Below are 16,431 nucleotides of genomic sequence, written 5' to 3'. Positions count from 1 at the left end.
GGAAGGCTTCAGCTGATTAATTCAGTATTGTCTGCCATGCATATTTATTGGGCTTCAGTTTTTATGCTTCCGATTCGTATTGTTAAGGATATTGAAAAGCGAATGCGCAATTTTTTGTGGAGTGGAGGTTCTAATCAAGTTTCTAAACCGAAGGTTGCATGGAAATCGGTTTGCTTGCCGAAGTTTGAAGGAGGTTTGGGGATTCGAAATATTTCTGATGTGAATAAAGCTCTGCTCACTAATCACATTTGGAGTCTTATCACAAAACGAGAATCTCTGTGGGTTAAGTGGATCCACTCGTATAGGATCAAAGGCAAGAGTTTTTGGAATTTATCGTCCCGTGGTAGTCTGAGTTGGGGTTGGAGGAAGTTGCTTTCTATTCGAAATACGGTTCGGCCGTTTATTTGGTATGCATTAGGTGACGGTCGACAAGCTAACACGTGGAATGACAATTGGTGTGAATGCAGCCCGTTAAGTGACTTCATCTCACCGAGAAGGATTCACAATGCAGGTTTTTCTATGTTCTCTACAGTGTCAGATATAGTTGATGATTTGGGTATTTGGAAATGGCCAGCAGCGTGGTTTGATCTATACCCTGTTTTGAACAATTTGGGTGCTCCTAATATCACGCAAAATGCTAGGGATAAGCTGTTTTGGAAGGATAATCAAGGTCACCAGCAACATTTTAGCTCGGCTCAGGTATGGAATAGTGTACGGAACCGAGCAAATGAAGTGGCGTGGATGGAGCTGGTGTGGTTCGGTCAATGTATTCCTAGACACTCTTTTCATTTCTGGCTTGTAATCAAGAATAAGCTCAAAACGCAAGATAGGATGGGTGTCTGGTTTGGCTGTTTTGGGTTGTTTTTTTTTTTTTTTTTTTTTTTTTGTGGCATTGTCTAGTCTTGGCATGTCGGGACTAGCTAACTAGTGCGTCGCTCAGGCGCTCTCGTGTATTATTTGCTTGATTTATAAATTTCACCGGGGTAACCCTTTACCAAAAAAAAAAAGACGAAGTGACTCTTAATGGTTGAGAGACTACTATTCACGACCCGCTGCATTCAAACAATGTTTCAATCACAAAAGTGAAAAGGTTGAATCAACCTAAAGTTTAGGCTATCGCGGTCAAAATAAGCGAACCGGAGCCAACTGGTTTTGAACTTGATTTGTCTGCTAATGACACATTTCTAGATATGTATGCTCATGACAGCTTTTCTAAATTATTGAGCTGTCTAGATATCTACACATGAATGGTTACTAATTCCTTTACTCCATCCATCCTTTTGATTCGAGTTGTTCATAAATTACTAAGAGTAGATATAGCCGAGTTTAAACAAGCTTAAGCTTAAGATGAAACTCACTTAAACGAGTTCGGGGTCTGAGTTTCATACGCAACTTGAATAGCTTCACTAGTCAAACCAAATTATGATTTACAAAAATATAGTTTTATTATAGAGTAAATTGCATTGTTTGATCTTTGTGGTTTGGATCAAATTATGGATGGGGTACTATGGTCATGATTTTTACGGATTCTGCTGGACGATAAGATCTGGTCATTCATGTTACTATCCAAACACAATAATCAGAATATGTTGATGTTCAAAATCATAGATAAATATATCCATGGCTTTGTGCAATTGTGCTTCACTGCTCATTCGAATTATATCCAAGTTTTTGTTATGGAATAACACCATTGCAAGGTACGAGACTTGTCGCACATCGGTTGTATGGACAACTGATGTGAGGTTTATATACCAAATGAGCTCTCTCACCCACCAGACTAGCCTTTTTGGTTGAGCTCTCTCGTTTGATATGTAACAGTTTTTGACCATCAAAGTTGAACGAAAACACTATTTCGACTTTAAAAACGCAATATTCGTTCTCATATGTTTTATTTGTTTATTATTATTTTTCTATATTAATTTAGAACATAGATAGAAATAGTAATTTTTTTCGTCTTTTAGGATGGAGGGGCACCCCATTCAAGTACCCTCGCTCTCTTCAATCCTGCATTGCCACATCATTTCAACCCTAAACAACCCTTAAACCATCAAAACACTGACATCACTTCTCTCAACTACCCTAAACTTTTTTATATTTTTAAATTTAAAAAACAAAATCAACAAATTAATACACTTTCATTTAAAATAAAATAATACATAATTCAAACTAAAAGACAATTCAAATAAAAAGCATAATTCAAATTAAAATACAAATAAACTATTCATCGTCCAACTCAAATAGGTAGGGTGAATCTTGAATTGCAAAATGTGCCACAAGATCAAATTGAAGTCGAAAATGCATATCTGAATTCATCAACTTAGCAAGGACATCGTCGTTCAAAACGGGCTGAATCGAAGGATCCTGCATGTGAAAATCCTGTGCCACAACCGCTTCGAGCATGACCGTCAAGACTTTATGATCACCTCTAGTATATTAGCCTCGCAAAGCAGTGGGACACATTCTCCAAACCAAATGTGTATAGTCGATACTATCATCATCCCAGAAATGTGAGGCTTTTCTTCATGTCATTTATACAAAACCTTAACATCCTGACTTGTCGGTCTACGTAAGAACTCATCATCATATACGTGAATGATAATGTTGCTAAAAAATAGTTAGGAATAATAATTTTTTCGTGTGATTCGTCATTTTGTTAATTTCCATTTACAACCCGTATACTTTACTCATTTGTTTTGTTACTTAGTGGTTCGTCATTTAGAAAATTTTATTTACAACTCATGTACTTTACTCCGTTGTCATTTATTGTTTTGTCATTTAATAAATTTCCATTTACACCATCTGATTGTGTCTTTTAGTGATTTTTTTTTTTTTTTGCACTTTTGTACTTTACTCGATTGTTATTTAGTGAATTTGCAAGAACACTATTTCGACTTCAAAAAATGTAATATTCGTTTGCATATGTTTTATTTATTATTATTATTTATATATTAATTTAGACCATAGTTATTAATAGTAATTTTCTCGCCTTTTAGTGTCTTTTGTCATTTGGTTAAGTTTCATTTACACTCGTATACTTTACTCGTTAGTTATTTAGTGCTTCGACATTTATCGAATTTTTATTTACACCTAATGTACATTACTCATTTATCATTTAGTGGTTTGTTATTTAATGAATATTCATTTACACCATCTGGCTTTGTTATTTAGTGAATTTTTGTTTGCACTCTTATACTTTACTCGATTGTCATTTAGTGAATTTTCAGTTATTACTTAGTACAATATTACCCCCAACCCTGGTAGTATGGTTCCCCTGGCTTGATGGTCATTTAGTGAAATTCTGTTTGGTACTTAGCACGCTTTTGTTTAGGTTTGTCCAATTTGGGCAAAAATACAATTGCTCATTTCACATCTCTATGTAAGGGGTTACGGAGGATTTCATGTAGAGGTGTCGACAAGCCATGTTATTGGTGGCTCGCTAAAAACTTGAATTGAGCCGAACTTAAACGGGTCCGAGCTCAAAATTAAAACTTAAAAGTAAGCTTGTTTAATAAGCGTTCCCGAGCCTGAATTTTACTTATCGAGCCTATTATTTATATAGTTTTTATTTAACATATTAATATATTATATTATATTATACTATACTATAAAAAGTATACTTATAAATATAGGGTGTGTTGGATGGTGAGAGAACCACATAGTTCCGTGATAGAACAATTATCAATCAAACAATTGTTTTTCATTTTCCCAACTTTTTTATTAAAAAGTTATTATTGTAAAGTAAAAGAAAATTAAAAAAAATTATATGTAGATTGATAAACTACATACATGTAGCTCGCGAATGTATGTACATGTATGTAGTTCATACAATGTGTGTGTATAGCTCGTCGATTTACGTATTTTTAGTTTTTAATTCTTTTTAAAATTTTGGTAAAGATTAAGTTTGTAGTTCTCTCTTTTCTCCATTAACTTTGTAGTTCTCACATTATCCCTTCCCTGTAAAAATAATACTTAATACAAATAGAATAATAACTGAGACTGGCACGAGTTTGAACAATTACATAGAAGCTGTGCTTGAGCTTTAGAAATATAAGCTTGAAATGAGCCATGCTCAAGCTTGAGTCGACTCATTTACACTGTTAATTCCATGACATACCAAAAATGGGACCTCCAACACCTCCCTTTTCGGTTAAAACGAAGAAATTTGGCCAATATTGACATCACCAAACTTCCAAACCTTATGTAAATGTCGTATCTATATGAATTGAGTTGTGGGTATTGACAACGAGTGAAGATCAAACTGACGTCACCAAGACTCACGCTCGAGCCCTTAATGCTCTCATATGGGCCTGATGTGGCCATGAGCGCCACACCACTACACAGAACCTGATGTAAATACATAAATAACGAATTGCTAAATTAGTTTTTTTACACATCATTTGGCTCCGACATTATATGTTTAGCTTGGTCCTACACACGAGGAGTCTAAAAAAGGCGGAGGAAACATTGTGGATATATATACATACAAGGAAGATCTGACGCAGCTTGTATATATCCATCCAGTTAACCAAAGCTGATTCAACAAGTCAAGTGGCCGGCTACTAGGGTCCGAACCATGACCCCTCTTTTGTCCCCATCATCCACATGTGGTCCTTCACTCACGTTTAAACTTTAAACCATGATCACATTTGTGTGATCCTGCTTGCACTCCATCTCAACATCCCCTAACGGACTTCCGTCACGTTTAAACCACGGTCACATTTACATGACGCCGATTGCACTCATTCTCAACATCTAATTATTAACCGAGTTTGTTGCACCTACGCGACATATATCTCATTCCATACGCGACAAGTCGTTATACGACCAAATAACACACATCAATTAATCAACTATTGGTACTTACCTTTTCTTTTTCTACATTCATCATATTTTCATGTATGACAAGTTCAAACAATAAAGAATGTTCTATTACACTTTTACACTTTTACAATTTTACCCATACCTAAACATTGTTGTAAAAGTCCCGCCTAGGCTCCGAGTACTCGCTACAAGGTAGGCTGCCGAGGGCCGAGTACTCTTTGCCTAGGCTAATTACTCCCCGAGTAATCTCCGCCTAGGCCGAGTACTTCCCGAGTAGTCCCGAGTACTCTCAAATCCGAATAGGGAGCGACTAGCGACTTTTACAACCATGTACCTAAATGGATCCAATTACATTATATGCCTCAACAAGAAACAATCTTGCAGGGAGCAACACTATTACAAGCAAACTCATATGATCAGAAGCAACCAGCCTTGTGAACCTTTTCAAAGACTCACTTCCTGTCTGTAACACTCTTGTGAATTTGACCCGACTTTGACTTTGACCTTGACCTGACCTCATACCAACCCCGCCATTACCGCTTCGTGCAACCAGCGGCCACCAAGCCCGTCGACGAAGTTCCCGTCGGGCTTTTCTTGCGTGGTTCAGCTCTTGACGGATCACGCTTTGAACTGACACCATGTATGATGCCATGTCATGGTCGCGCTGGATTGTACCACCTGAACCGTATGCTGACCGGTCGGTTAAGATCTCTAACGGGTGTGGTGTGTTCAAGAACACAGACTGTGCGGCCCGCGTTTGTTTATCTGCTTCGATCATATCAGATACTGACGAGGTCAAAACGTATAGACCGCTACCCGAAGGAAGAAGATCATGGCTCGGTGAAAATTTTGCATCGGGCTGTAGAATCAAGAATTCTCCCATTGGAGCATACAATAAATTCTGTCACAAAATAGAACATATGTTAACTATTTCTATCAACAAAAGGTGAAAAACGCATGCGACAACAAGAACAAATGAGCATATTTCTACCTGGTTATCAAGGCAGGGGTGATTTCGGAATTTCCCATTAACCGCTTTAAGAAGCTCAGCTACACGGCTAGGATATTTACAAGAAAAGGCTCGGGGAACGATGTCGCGGTGCATTGTGATTGCTTGAAGATGACTTTTCGGTAACCCGAGTTTATGAAGCAAACGATCACCACCGCACATAACCGAGGGTGCACCGAATGTTATAACGGGAAGTAATGAACTACGAGGAACTTGTCCTCTTATTAGCAACATGAGATTTAAGAGTAACGATAAGCTTCCACCGAGTGAATGGCCGGTGAACCGAAGTTTCGCACGATCACCGTGATGTTGAATATGTGCAAGAATCTCAGGCAGCATTTGGTCGTACATACCCTTTGCAGCCTCGTATATACCCCGATGCACAATTACATCCATACCCTGAACATTACGGTAATTTTGTCAACAACATATAAGTTAAATAAGATACGGTTTATAAGTTTATTGTTTATATAACACGTGTTAACGAAAGTGTTACCTCAAACTGAACGGGCTCGAAAAGAAGATTAGCTTGCCATGATGCAAGTGATTCAGACCCCTGAATGACAAAGTATCTAGTACTTTCATCGTCATCACATATGAACCATTCACAAGGGGATGAATGCATCGAGTTTAAATCATCTGCAACAGCTTGTTTGACTTCTTCTTTAGCAGCAACCACAGCAGTCATCGAGTCGGTTGTTGCCATTAACGAAGCAACCTCTGCTTCTGTCATATTAACTTCACTATTGTTTTCGGAAGACTTGAAAGGAACAATGCTCTTTGTTTGCGAATGCAGAAACGAAGCAGCCGAGGCTGCGATATGATAAGCTGTGGATGCACTTATCAGATTCCTTCCTCCCTTATCCTCATCGCTTTCACAGGTCTGTTCGGTTTCTTGTTGTTCTACTTCTGTGACTATATCTTTCCCGTCTTTCAATGTTTCGTCTTCTTTCTTCTTCGGGTCGAATTCTTGTTCTTGTTCTTGTTGCTTCTCCTTTTCCGCCTTTGCAGCTAGCTGCGCTTTCTTCTCTAGCGACGACGTAACAAAACGGAGTCTGTAATGTTTTAAAAGATTCCCCGGCTGCACGAACGCGATAAAACAAATTTTAAGATTTCATTCTGATTGTAATTTATAACTAATTAACTAGCAACAAATCAGGTCTTTTTAACATCTAATTTATAAAATAAATATCAATAAATAACACAATTCAACCACTATAACCATTCACTCAAAATCTCTAAATGCATCATATCATTATCAACTATAAAACCCCTTTGAGGCATTTCATCAAACACCTTATCTACAACATAAAACAATATAAAGATCTGAAACATGGGGTACCTTTATTTGAGGTATGGAGTAAGCTAATGTCCCCAAATAAGACATTTGAGAATACACCCTTGCTTCAGCTAAAGAAACCCTTCTTAACAATTTCGAAAACGAGCTTTTATCGAACTCAATTCGAACATCATCATCATCATCAACCCTACACGCATCACACTCTTGTTCAACCCCATCTTCAATATTCAACCCACTCTCCAGAGAATTTCTAACTTCTTCAATTGTTTCGTCTTTTCTGTCAACCGAAACGGCGTCGTCTACAGCCAACGCATCGTGACGGTTTCTGTTACCGACGAAGAAAGAAGTGAACGGGAGTTTTAACGAGAACCCCCAGGGACCGGACACTGTGGGTTTCTCCGATGAAATAGCGGTGGCTGTCGGCGGCGTACGGCTGACGACGGTGGCGATTTGAGATGGGGTTTTGCGAATCTCGCCGCCGGTGATCGGAGTTGTTATTCCGATGAACCCGGTTTTTAACAAGATACCATCCATTAATATTTGATTTTAATGATTTTTTTTGTATGAATTATGAAATTTACGAGTGTAATGAAATATGATTGAAATGATTTTAGTTGGTATCGTATAAGGCACGAAATTATTATTTTTGTGAGATTTGAAGGTAAAATGAAGAAAAGAATAGTGATATGTACACGTTGTTTCGGTGAAGGTTGCCATATATAGTTGTTATCAAATATCAAATATCAAACTATTTCTCTCTCCTAATCAATCTTTGCCTTTTTTCCAATATTTATTTGTTTTCTTTAAGGTGTGTCTGTATAGGTGAGTAATGTACCAGTTTGGTATCGGTATTTGTATTGTATACTGGTTTGGTACTGGTATCGACAGAAAAAGTTGGTACCGGTATTGATATTGAATATACTGGTTTGGTATCGGTACCTACATCAGTATTTACTAATATTTTACCCGTAAGTATTGGTATCGAAAAGCAGAAAAAATCGATACTAGTATCGAATATATCTAATACAGTTTGGTAATGATACAATACTGATTTAGTATCGATATCAAATGTTAATCCTTAGTCTAAATACACACTATCTTTTACTTGATATAGTGTAACTAATAAAAGAGAGGTGTATTTAGTAGCTACTTTTCTTTTAACATGCTAAATTATCTATTTTCTACTTTTGCTAAATAGTAATATGCATAATTCATTTATGTATTTTATAATTCCGCTCACTAAAGATATTTTAAAGTCTACGTAAGTGTGTATCACATTAGTCAAGATCCTCAATCATTTAGACTATAGGATGTGGAGGGGTTTAGATTTGGGGTATTACTCGACACATGATATATAGATGTGGGTTTCATCAATACACATTCAAAAAAGTGAGGTGTGGAGGAGGCGTGGCCAGACCAACGTTTGCGATGTGTTTTTTAGTTGACAATTATATGAAAAAACACAATTTATATTAATTTAAAAAAAAATTACTGTATGTAAATGGTCACAAACAAAAATATTATGAAAATAATCACTTGAACAAATTAGATAAGTAGATCATATTTTTATCCAAAATGGTCACGTATTTTAATTCAAATAACCACGAAATTTGAAGACACTTGCCAAACATACCTTGAATTAATTTTTGTTTTTTAATAACAATTTAAACACCTAGATATTATATATAGGGGTGTAAATATGTCCAAAGGCTCGAGAGTTACTCGTTATCGACTCAGTTAAAAGCTCGAACGAGCAAAGCTTTAACGAGCCCGAGCTCGAGCCTGAAATACAAAGCTTGTTTAGGCTCGCGAGCCTAAACGAGCCCAAACAAAAATTTATTTATTTTATATATAATATAAGAATAATGATGATAACATTGGTGAGTCGAGCTCGATCCGAGCTTTGGCTCGTTTAAGCGATATTGAAGCGAGCTCGAGGTGAGTTTTTAGCTTGTCTGAGGTTGTTCTTTTTTAGCTCGAGCCGAGCTCAAGCTTTGGGTTTTACTCGCGAGCCGAGCTCGAGCTAGAGCTTCATAAAAACATGACGAGCCGAGCTCGAGCCCAGTCAAGCTCGGGCTCGGCCCGGCTCGTTTACATCCCTAATCATATATCCTTGTAATTGCAAAGATTTAAACCCATACTATTTTTTTAAGGCAAACATCATATCGCTAGACCACCAGATAATGGATATATGGAGAGTATTAATCTATAATCACACGTAACAACAAATTACACCACAATAATACATTTTATTATCCATCAATATAATCACTGATGAAGGTGAATGTGTGCAGAAGAGTAATGTGGAATTTAGAAGGATAATGGATTTAAAAAAATAAGTAGTTATAAAACCTTCTGTGTAGAAAATGAAACTTTAAGGACTTAAGTACACATATAAAACCGTCTTAGATTATAATATTGGACTAAACATCTTCAATTAAATAATATTGGAATAATGGATTTTAATAATATAACTATTAGCCGTTGGCGGACAATGGTTCCAACTTAAAAAATAACCAGTGGTGGTCTCACATTTTTCACATATTATAAACCAATAGATCTTTACTAACAGAAAAGAAAAATGGGACACACAAAAAATTAAAGTTCTGTTAATAAAGGTTCATTGATTTATAATATGTGAGAATGTTGAACCGCCACTGGTTATTTTTAAAGTTGAAACCGCTGCCGGCCAACGGCTAATAGTTGGAATTATTTAAATCCATAATTCCAATAATATTGGACTCGTTAGGATAAATGTCAACATAGCATTCTCCTCAAGCACTAGTGACTACATGAAACTTGGGTAAATACAAAGATTGTTTTGTTTTGTGTAAGAGGGTAGGAGTGGTCACCACTCACTCACAACTTTTAAATAAGGTCAGGATTTAACCATACAAAAACTAAAGTGTCCCCTAAACACATTAGAGAAAACTTGTGTTATTACTTACTACTTTGTACCAAATAAGGTCGGGATTTAACCATACAAAAAGTAATTACTTTTCAACAAAAAAACATGGAAGCTTATTAGGTTTCCCAAATATTGTTGTTTATTTATCGTGTATAATTTTTGGCATTGTGTCCGTATTTTCATGGTATTACGGTGTAAAAGACCAATGGAAAGAATGACCACATCTAAAGTATCTTATTTAACAAAGAATATTATTAAAACTTTGAATATTATAATGTCCCATGGTCCGGCTTGAATGCTTTGAAAATAATCCTGGATAGAATCACTATAATGATTATAAAAACAACTAACTAATTTGATTGACTCATCTTCATGCGTCGTTGTAGTAGGAGGTTTGGGTTTTCCCATGAAAACTCAAGTTGAATTTCCATTTGTGTTATATTGGGGTGGATATAGGCAATGAAGGATTTGGACTACATGTGCCCTTTTTAAACTACAACTCATTGTTGTGCTTCACTATAATTGCCTTATTTTGATCTCAAAATAAGGCAATATAGGCAATGAAGGATTTGGACTAGGTCTTGTGTGAGGTTGTCAGTTCGATTCCTGAGCCAACCGGGTTTTCGTCCCACCGTGTGTTACGTCAGAGAGTTCTGCTCTTATTGTGGCATGACTATCAAGTGGCAACCCGCGGTATAGTTTCCCGAGGGAACACCCAAAAAAGCCAAACTTTGTAGCCAGTGTGGGCCTGGTTAACACAACATATCATACCCAAAGTGGGGCAATACGTGGCTCTCCTATTTGTAGAGTGTAATAACCTTATACATAAAGTTCACCGTTAAAAAAAAAGTTGATTGACTCGATTTGAACGGTTTCATGAGTGCTGACGCCCAGTGGCGAAGCTTGAAAAAAAAGTTCGGGGGGGGGGGGCGGAAGGTACCGGACCTAAAAAAAAATTCTATATTCGGGTCGGACGTCGGTGATTCGATTCGGGTCGGATCGGGTCAAACATTAATATCAAATAAAATATGTTCTCAAACATTAAAACATAAATCTCATTGAATATTTTGATTCGCTTCATTAACCGGTTCATTATTCGGTTCATTAACCGGTTCGCTTGTTGAAGCTTTTTGACGTTTAATCTCATTGTTTCCATCAACTTGTTCTTCATTCTTTCTTTTAAAAAAAGAAGTTATGATTTTATTCTTCCCCATAGCGTAATCTAACAAGAAACAACACAAGTTAAATGATCGTCATCCTTTTATGTAATTAACCATCAACAAGGCATTTTCTTTTTCTAATATCTAGCATCAAACTCTAATATCTAGCATGGTTACAGCCTAATTTCACCCCTAAATCCCTAATTTCAACAAGTTTAGGGCAAAAAATGAGTCCAATTTTATCCCTAATTTAAACCTAACTAACATAAATTGAAGCCCTAATTTAAACCTAAAGATAAAAAAAACACATACCTTGAAGAGTTGAAGTCGATTAATCGATTAGAGCGACCCAACCTCGTCTCGTTCTCGTCTCCAGCCGCACGCCCGCACCTGGGTTTTCTTCTCTTTTGTTTCTTCTGTTCTCGTCTCCAGTTAGCAGCAGCAAGCAGTTTGTTTAATTTTTTTTTGACCGTGCCCTCCCTATTCCAACAGTTAACAGCGTCTAACTCCATCTCTTTCACATTGGCCTTTTTTTTTGGGCTTATCATTAATGGGCTACATAAGTAATAAAATACAATCCAAGTTCTAAATATAATAGGCTACATAAATAATTTTATTTAGGCTATATAAATATTTTTTTATAAAACCGGAGGGGTCGAAAACGTATATACCAAAAAAAAATTTTAACCGGGGGGCCGAAAAAATATATACCTAATTTTTTTTTTAAACCGGGGGGGGCGAAAACGTATAAACCTACAAATTTCTATACGAAAAATAGATACGTAACGCTACTCCGCAAAAAGTTCGGGGGATCGGACGCCCCCCCGGCCCCTCATATCCTGCGCCCCTGCTGACGCCTGACGGCTTATACCAAGTAATCAAAACATAAAAGGAGGCAAGAAAATGTTGTCTTGACTCTTGAAGGCTCGTAGCTACGGGTTCGGGTATGATAAATAAATAAAAGGATGCCTTTGAAAATTAGGCTGACTCAGCAAATGGTGTGTATGTTGTCGAGACTCGAAACCGTTGATAACTTGAAATCGTTTTAGCTCTATAGTCTCCATACGAGAAGAAAGCGTGTGTGAAAATATACGGTTGTACTTAAATTCCACGTCATCGGTGTATAGGTGAACCACGATGGGATGACGTGTCCAGAAGATTGTGTTATTTTCGTGTTTATCCACCTTATTTATATCTGCCAACTTTCTTGGACTTTTTTTAACTACTATATTTTCATTGCTTTTTTACTTTAATTAATTTTGAAAAAGGTATTGCAAATTGCAGCTGACAAGATATCTCACATCACATTTTCAACTTCTATCAACATAATCCATATTAATGTTTAAATCAAACTCAAAAGGGTGAGAGGGGCACTCCACTCTTAGGGGACTAGGGGTGGAATCACTAGTGATGGATTCTATCACTCCCACTCTCCAATTAAATCATGACATGTCATCAACCATATTTCTATCACTAGTGATAGAAATGGACTAGGGGTGGAATCACTAGTGATGGATTTTATCACTCCCATTTTTTATAATTTTCAATTTAAAATTAGAAAATAAAAATAAAACACTAAATTATAAATTTCATTAAACCTTAAAAAAAATTACATAACCAAATAAAAAAACAACTAAACCGATTTAAAAAAAACAACTAAACCGATGGCATCTCCCAACCCCACTTTGCGCAAATCGCGCGCTTTTGTTCGATGACAATTGACTTGAACGGTTCGTCGAGATGGGCGTGTTTTTCACACAAGATTTTTAAATCATTTTGTCTTTCGATCGTTTTCAAGTGTTCCTTGTACGCCTGCTCCCGTTCAACTTTTAGGGTCATCATTGTTTCTTTTCTTTGTTCGGCCATCTTGTATTGGGTCATTTTCTCCTCTTCGATTCTAAAGATCGACTCCGCCACCGCCTCCTTCCCTTTGCTTGACGAATCACCACCTCGTCTGCGTCGTGGCCTTGTGGGTGTATCTTCCTCAACGGGCTCGTCAAGGGGTTGATCGGGTTCGTCTAGAGGCTCGTCGTTTAAGTTCATTTGGGGCAAGTTATCCGACGCGGAAGTCGTGTAGTTCCCCGAATCGGATGTCTTTGTTCTTTTCGAACCGCCTCGATTTTTTGGAGCCGTAGGACCATGCGTGTCAACCAACTCAACGGGGACCCACTTCGGGTGATGTCTCGCAACTTGCCATGCCGCAACGTGTGGAAAAGTTCTCTTATGGTACGTTGTGCAATACATTTCGGTGGCTTGTTGCATGATCGTCGCCTCGCTCGCTCCACTTTGTGGGTTTCGGCTCTACAAAAAAAATAAAATGTTTATAAACTGTTTTTTATAAAAAAAAATGTTTTTTATAAACTGTTTTTATAATAAACTGTTTTTTAAAAAAAAAAAAAACTGTTTTTTTAACTGTTTTTAATAAACTGTTTTTTATAAAATAAACTGTTTTTTTTTAATAAACTGGTTAATAAACTGTTTTTTATAAAATAAACTGTTTTTTTTAACTGTTTTTTATAAACTGTTTTTTATAAAATAAACTGTTTTTTTTAATAAACTGGTTAATAAACTGTTTTTTATAAAATAAACTGTTTTTTTTAACTGTTTTTTATAAACTGTTTTTTATAAAATAAACTGTTTTTTTAATAAACTGTTTAATAAACTGTTTTTTATAAAATAAACTGTTTTTTTTAACTGTTTTTTATAAACTGTTTTTTATAAAATAAACTGTTTTTTTTACTGTTTTTTATAAACTGTTTTTTATAATAAAAACTGTTTTTTTTAATAAACTGTTTTTATAAACTGTTTTTTATAAAAAAAAACTGTTTTTATTAATAAACTGTTTTTTATAAAAAAAAACTGTTTTTTTTAAATAAACTGTTTTTTAATAAAAAAAACATACCTTTTGAATGAAACAAGCGTTGAACTGGCTCATTTTTCGGTTCAAATCCGACCACTTCGACGTCATTTTGTCCATGTTTCGGACCCTTGCACCGGGAAGTTTCATAAAATGATTAATAACCCGTCTCTAAAACGCTTCCTTTCGTTGCTCGTTCCCGTGTTTCCTACTTTCCGAGATGTGCAAATACGCCTTCGTCAACGAGACCTCCTCCTCGCTCGTCCAAGGTTGTCGGCCGATTGGAACGATTTCTTGAACCTCAACATTTTGTTCTTCTTCCTCTTCCTCTTCCTCCGCTTCTTCTTCCTCTTCCTCGTCCTCGTCAACACTTTGTTGTGGTTCACGTGGTTCATGTCACGCTTTTGCAAAATGATGAAGGAGGGTGTTGTCTTCTAGTAGTGGGTCGAGTGCGTGGGGTTGGGTTTGATACGTTTGCGATTGAAATTGGTGAGGTTGAAACGGTGGAACGAACGGTTGGTTATGGTACGTTTGCGATTGAAAGGGTGGATATTGTTGGGTTTGAAAGGGTGGGTATTGTTGGGTTTGAAAGAGTGGGACTTGGTCGGGTTCGTCTTGCAACCTAAATCGATCGGGCTCACCAAGATTCGCTCGAACCTTGGGCCTTATTTTCTTCGTACCCGAACCGCCACCTCTTTTTTTCGATCCACCACCTCTCTTGCTTGAACCTTCCATATTTCTTGTAAAATAGTTGAGAGTTTTTTGAATTTTTTGTATTGAGTGTGAGAATTGTTGAGTGGTTTTTTGTATTGAGTGTATTGAAAATGTGGGTATTTATATAAAAAAAATCAATATTCAAACGGTCAAAAAGGTTGGAAAAACGGTAAAAAGCAACGTTCAAAAAAAAACGGTCAAAAACTCAAAGTTTCACGCGTGCTGGATTTAACGCGTTTAAAATTCCACGCGTTATCATGGGGGCGGCGGCGGTGTGCTCGGGGGTGATCACGCGTGCTCGGGAGTCCATAACGGACCGCCCCGAGTCCTCTTAGGGGAGTCCCCTCTCTTACGCAGACCTAATCAGGATATATCACGTCAACTCTCCTCTTAAATTCCTCTCACACCCTAATTTGATGGCGGCACTCCCCTCTTAGGGGACTTGCTTTTTTTGTTATTTGTTGTAAAATTATGCATATTTATAAATTAAAAAAATATTAATAAAAGTTAAATAAAATTTAATAAAAGACATTTCATTAAATTAAAAATAAAAATTACATTCAAACTAGAAAAATAAAAATTACATTCAAACTAGAAAAATAAAAATTACATTCAAACTAGGAAAATATAAAAACAAACTACTCGTCGTCGGAACTCACTTCAAGGTGAGGTAGATCTAAACGTCCGAGATGCTCAACGAGATCGTGTTTTAGTCTCCAATGCGTTTCTTCGTCAATGAGCTCGTTATAAGCTGTATCATCGAAGACGGGTTCGACTGGAGGATCTTGAATGTGTACCGGTGCTATCATCCTTCCGTCGTCTTTTATAATCATGTTATGTAAAATAAGGCACGTATACATGATGGACCTTATCTTTTTCACCGTTTTCGAACGCATTGGACGATTTAGTATTCCCCACTTCGCCTTTAACACACCAAACGCCCGTTCCACATCTTTTCTTGCGGCCTCGTGTTGCCTCTTGAACTTTTTTTCATTCGGGATGTGAGGATATGGAAAAGACTTCACAAACACGGACCAGCTAGGGTAGATCCCGTCAGTAAGATAATACCCGCGTTTGTATAAGTGGTCGTTCACCTGAAATGGAGAATTTGGCGTCGTTCCATTTCGTTGAGTAAGAAATAATGGAGATTGTTGCAGCACGTTGATGTCGTTTTGTGAACCCGCCGGGCCACAAAAACATGCAAATCCACAAATCTTGAGACGCCACCGCTTCTAACATAACCGTCGGGTATTGATGATCGCCTCTCATATATTGTCCACGCAATTCTGTGGGGCACATTCTCCAGACGAAGTGTGTACAATCCAGACTACCCAACATACCAGGTAGGTGATTTCTCTCCTCGTGAGTCTGGTACAATAGCGCAACGTCGTGGCTTGTTGGTCTACGTAAGAATTCACCGGCATACATTGTACAGACCTTCTCGCAGAAATATTCAAGGCACTCACGAGAGTCCTTTCAGACATATTTAAATACTCGTCGTTTTCGTCTCGTGGGTTACCGGTTGCAAGTTGTTTAATCGCAGAAGTAACCTTTTGCAACGGCGTGAAATTTTTCTTCATTCTCCCGTCCAAGCCCTCTTGAAACCACTCGTTATTCGCTTCCACGTCACTAACAATTTTTAGGAACAAAGACTTGGACATA

At 37.1% G+C, this 16,431-nt stretch overlaps 2 protein-coding genes across 3 annotated transcripts; both read right to left on the bottom strand.

Moving 5' to 3' along the window:
• Positions 1 to 4,819: 4,819 nt before the first annotated feature.
• LOC110864581 (phospholipase A1 PLIP2, chloroplastic) lies at positions 4,820 to 7,850 on the bottom strand. Of its 2 annotated transcripts, XM_022113682.2 has the most exons (5): positions 7,173 to 7,850; positions 6,327 to 6,911; positions 5,813 to 6,229; positions 5,156 to 5,722; positions 4,890 to 4,963 (listed from the first exon to the last, which is right to left on the bottom strand). In XM_022113682.2, exons 1-4 carry the CDS (start codon positions 7,662 to 7,664, stop codon positions 5,156 to 5,158), a joined length of 2,061 nt encoding a protein of 686 aa, XP_021969374.1. In that variant the 5' UTR covers positions 7,665 to 7,850; the 3' UTR covers positions 4,890 to 4,963. The 2 variants fall into 2 exon arrangements, with proteins under 2 accessions (XP_021969373.1, XP_021969374.1); XM_022113681.2 differs by having other exon boundaries at positions 4,820 to 5,722.
• A 5,004-nt stretch (positions 7,851 to 12,854) lies between these two features.
• On the bottom strand, positions 12,855 to 14,204 carry LOC110863724. Its single transcript, XM_022113058.2, has 2 exons — positions 14,101 to 14,204; positions 12,855 to 13,499 (listed from the first exon to the last, which is right to left on the bottom strand). Exons 1-2 carry the CDS (start codon positions 14,173 to 14,175, stop codon positions 12,855 to 12,857), a joined length of 720 nt encoding a protein of 239 aa, XP_021968750.2. The 5' UTR covers positions 14,176 to 14,204.
• Between the last annotated feature and the right edge of the window lie 2,227 nt (positions 14,205 to 16,431).

The sequence above is a fragment of the Helianthus annuus genome, chromosome 6 (assembly GCF_002127325.2).
Source record: "Helianthus annuus cultivar XRQ/B chromosome 6, HanXRQr2.0-SUNRISE, whole genome shotgun sequence".
Taxonomy (NCBI): domain Eukaryota; kingdom Viridiplantae; phylum Streptophyta; class Magnoliopsida; order Asterales; family Asteraceae; genus Helianthus; species Helianthus annuus.
Note: the sequence above shows the minus strand (reverse complement) of the source record. Positions and strands in the feature narration are given on the sequence as shown.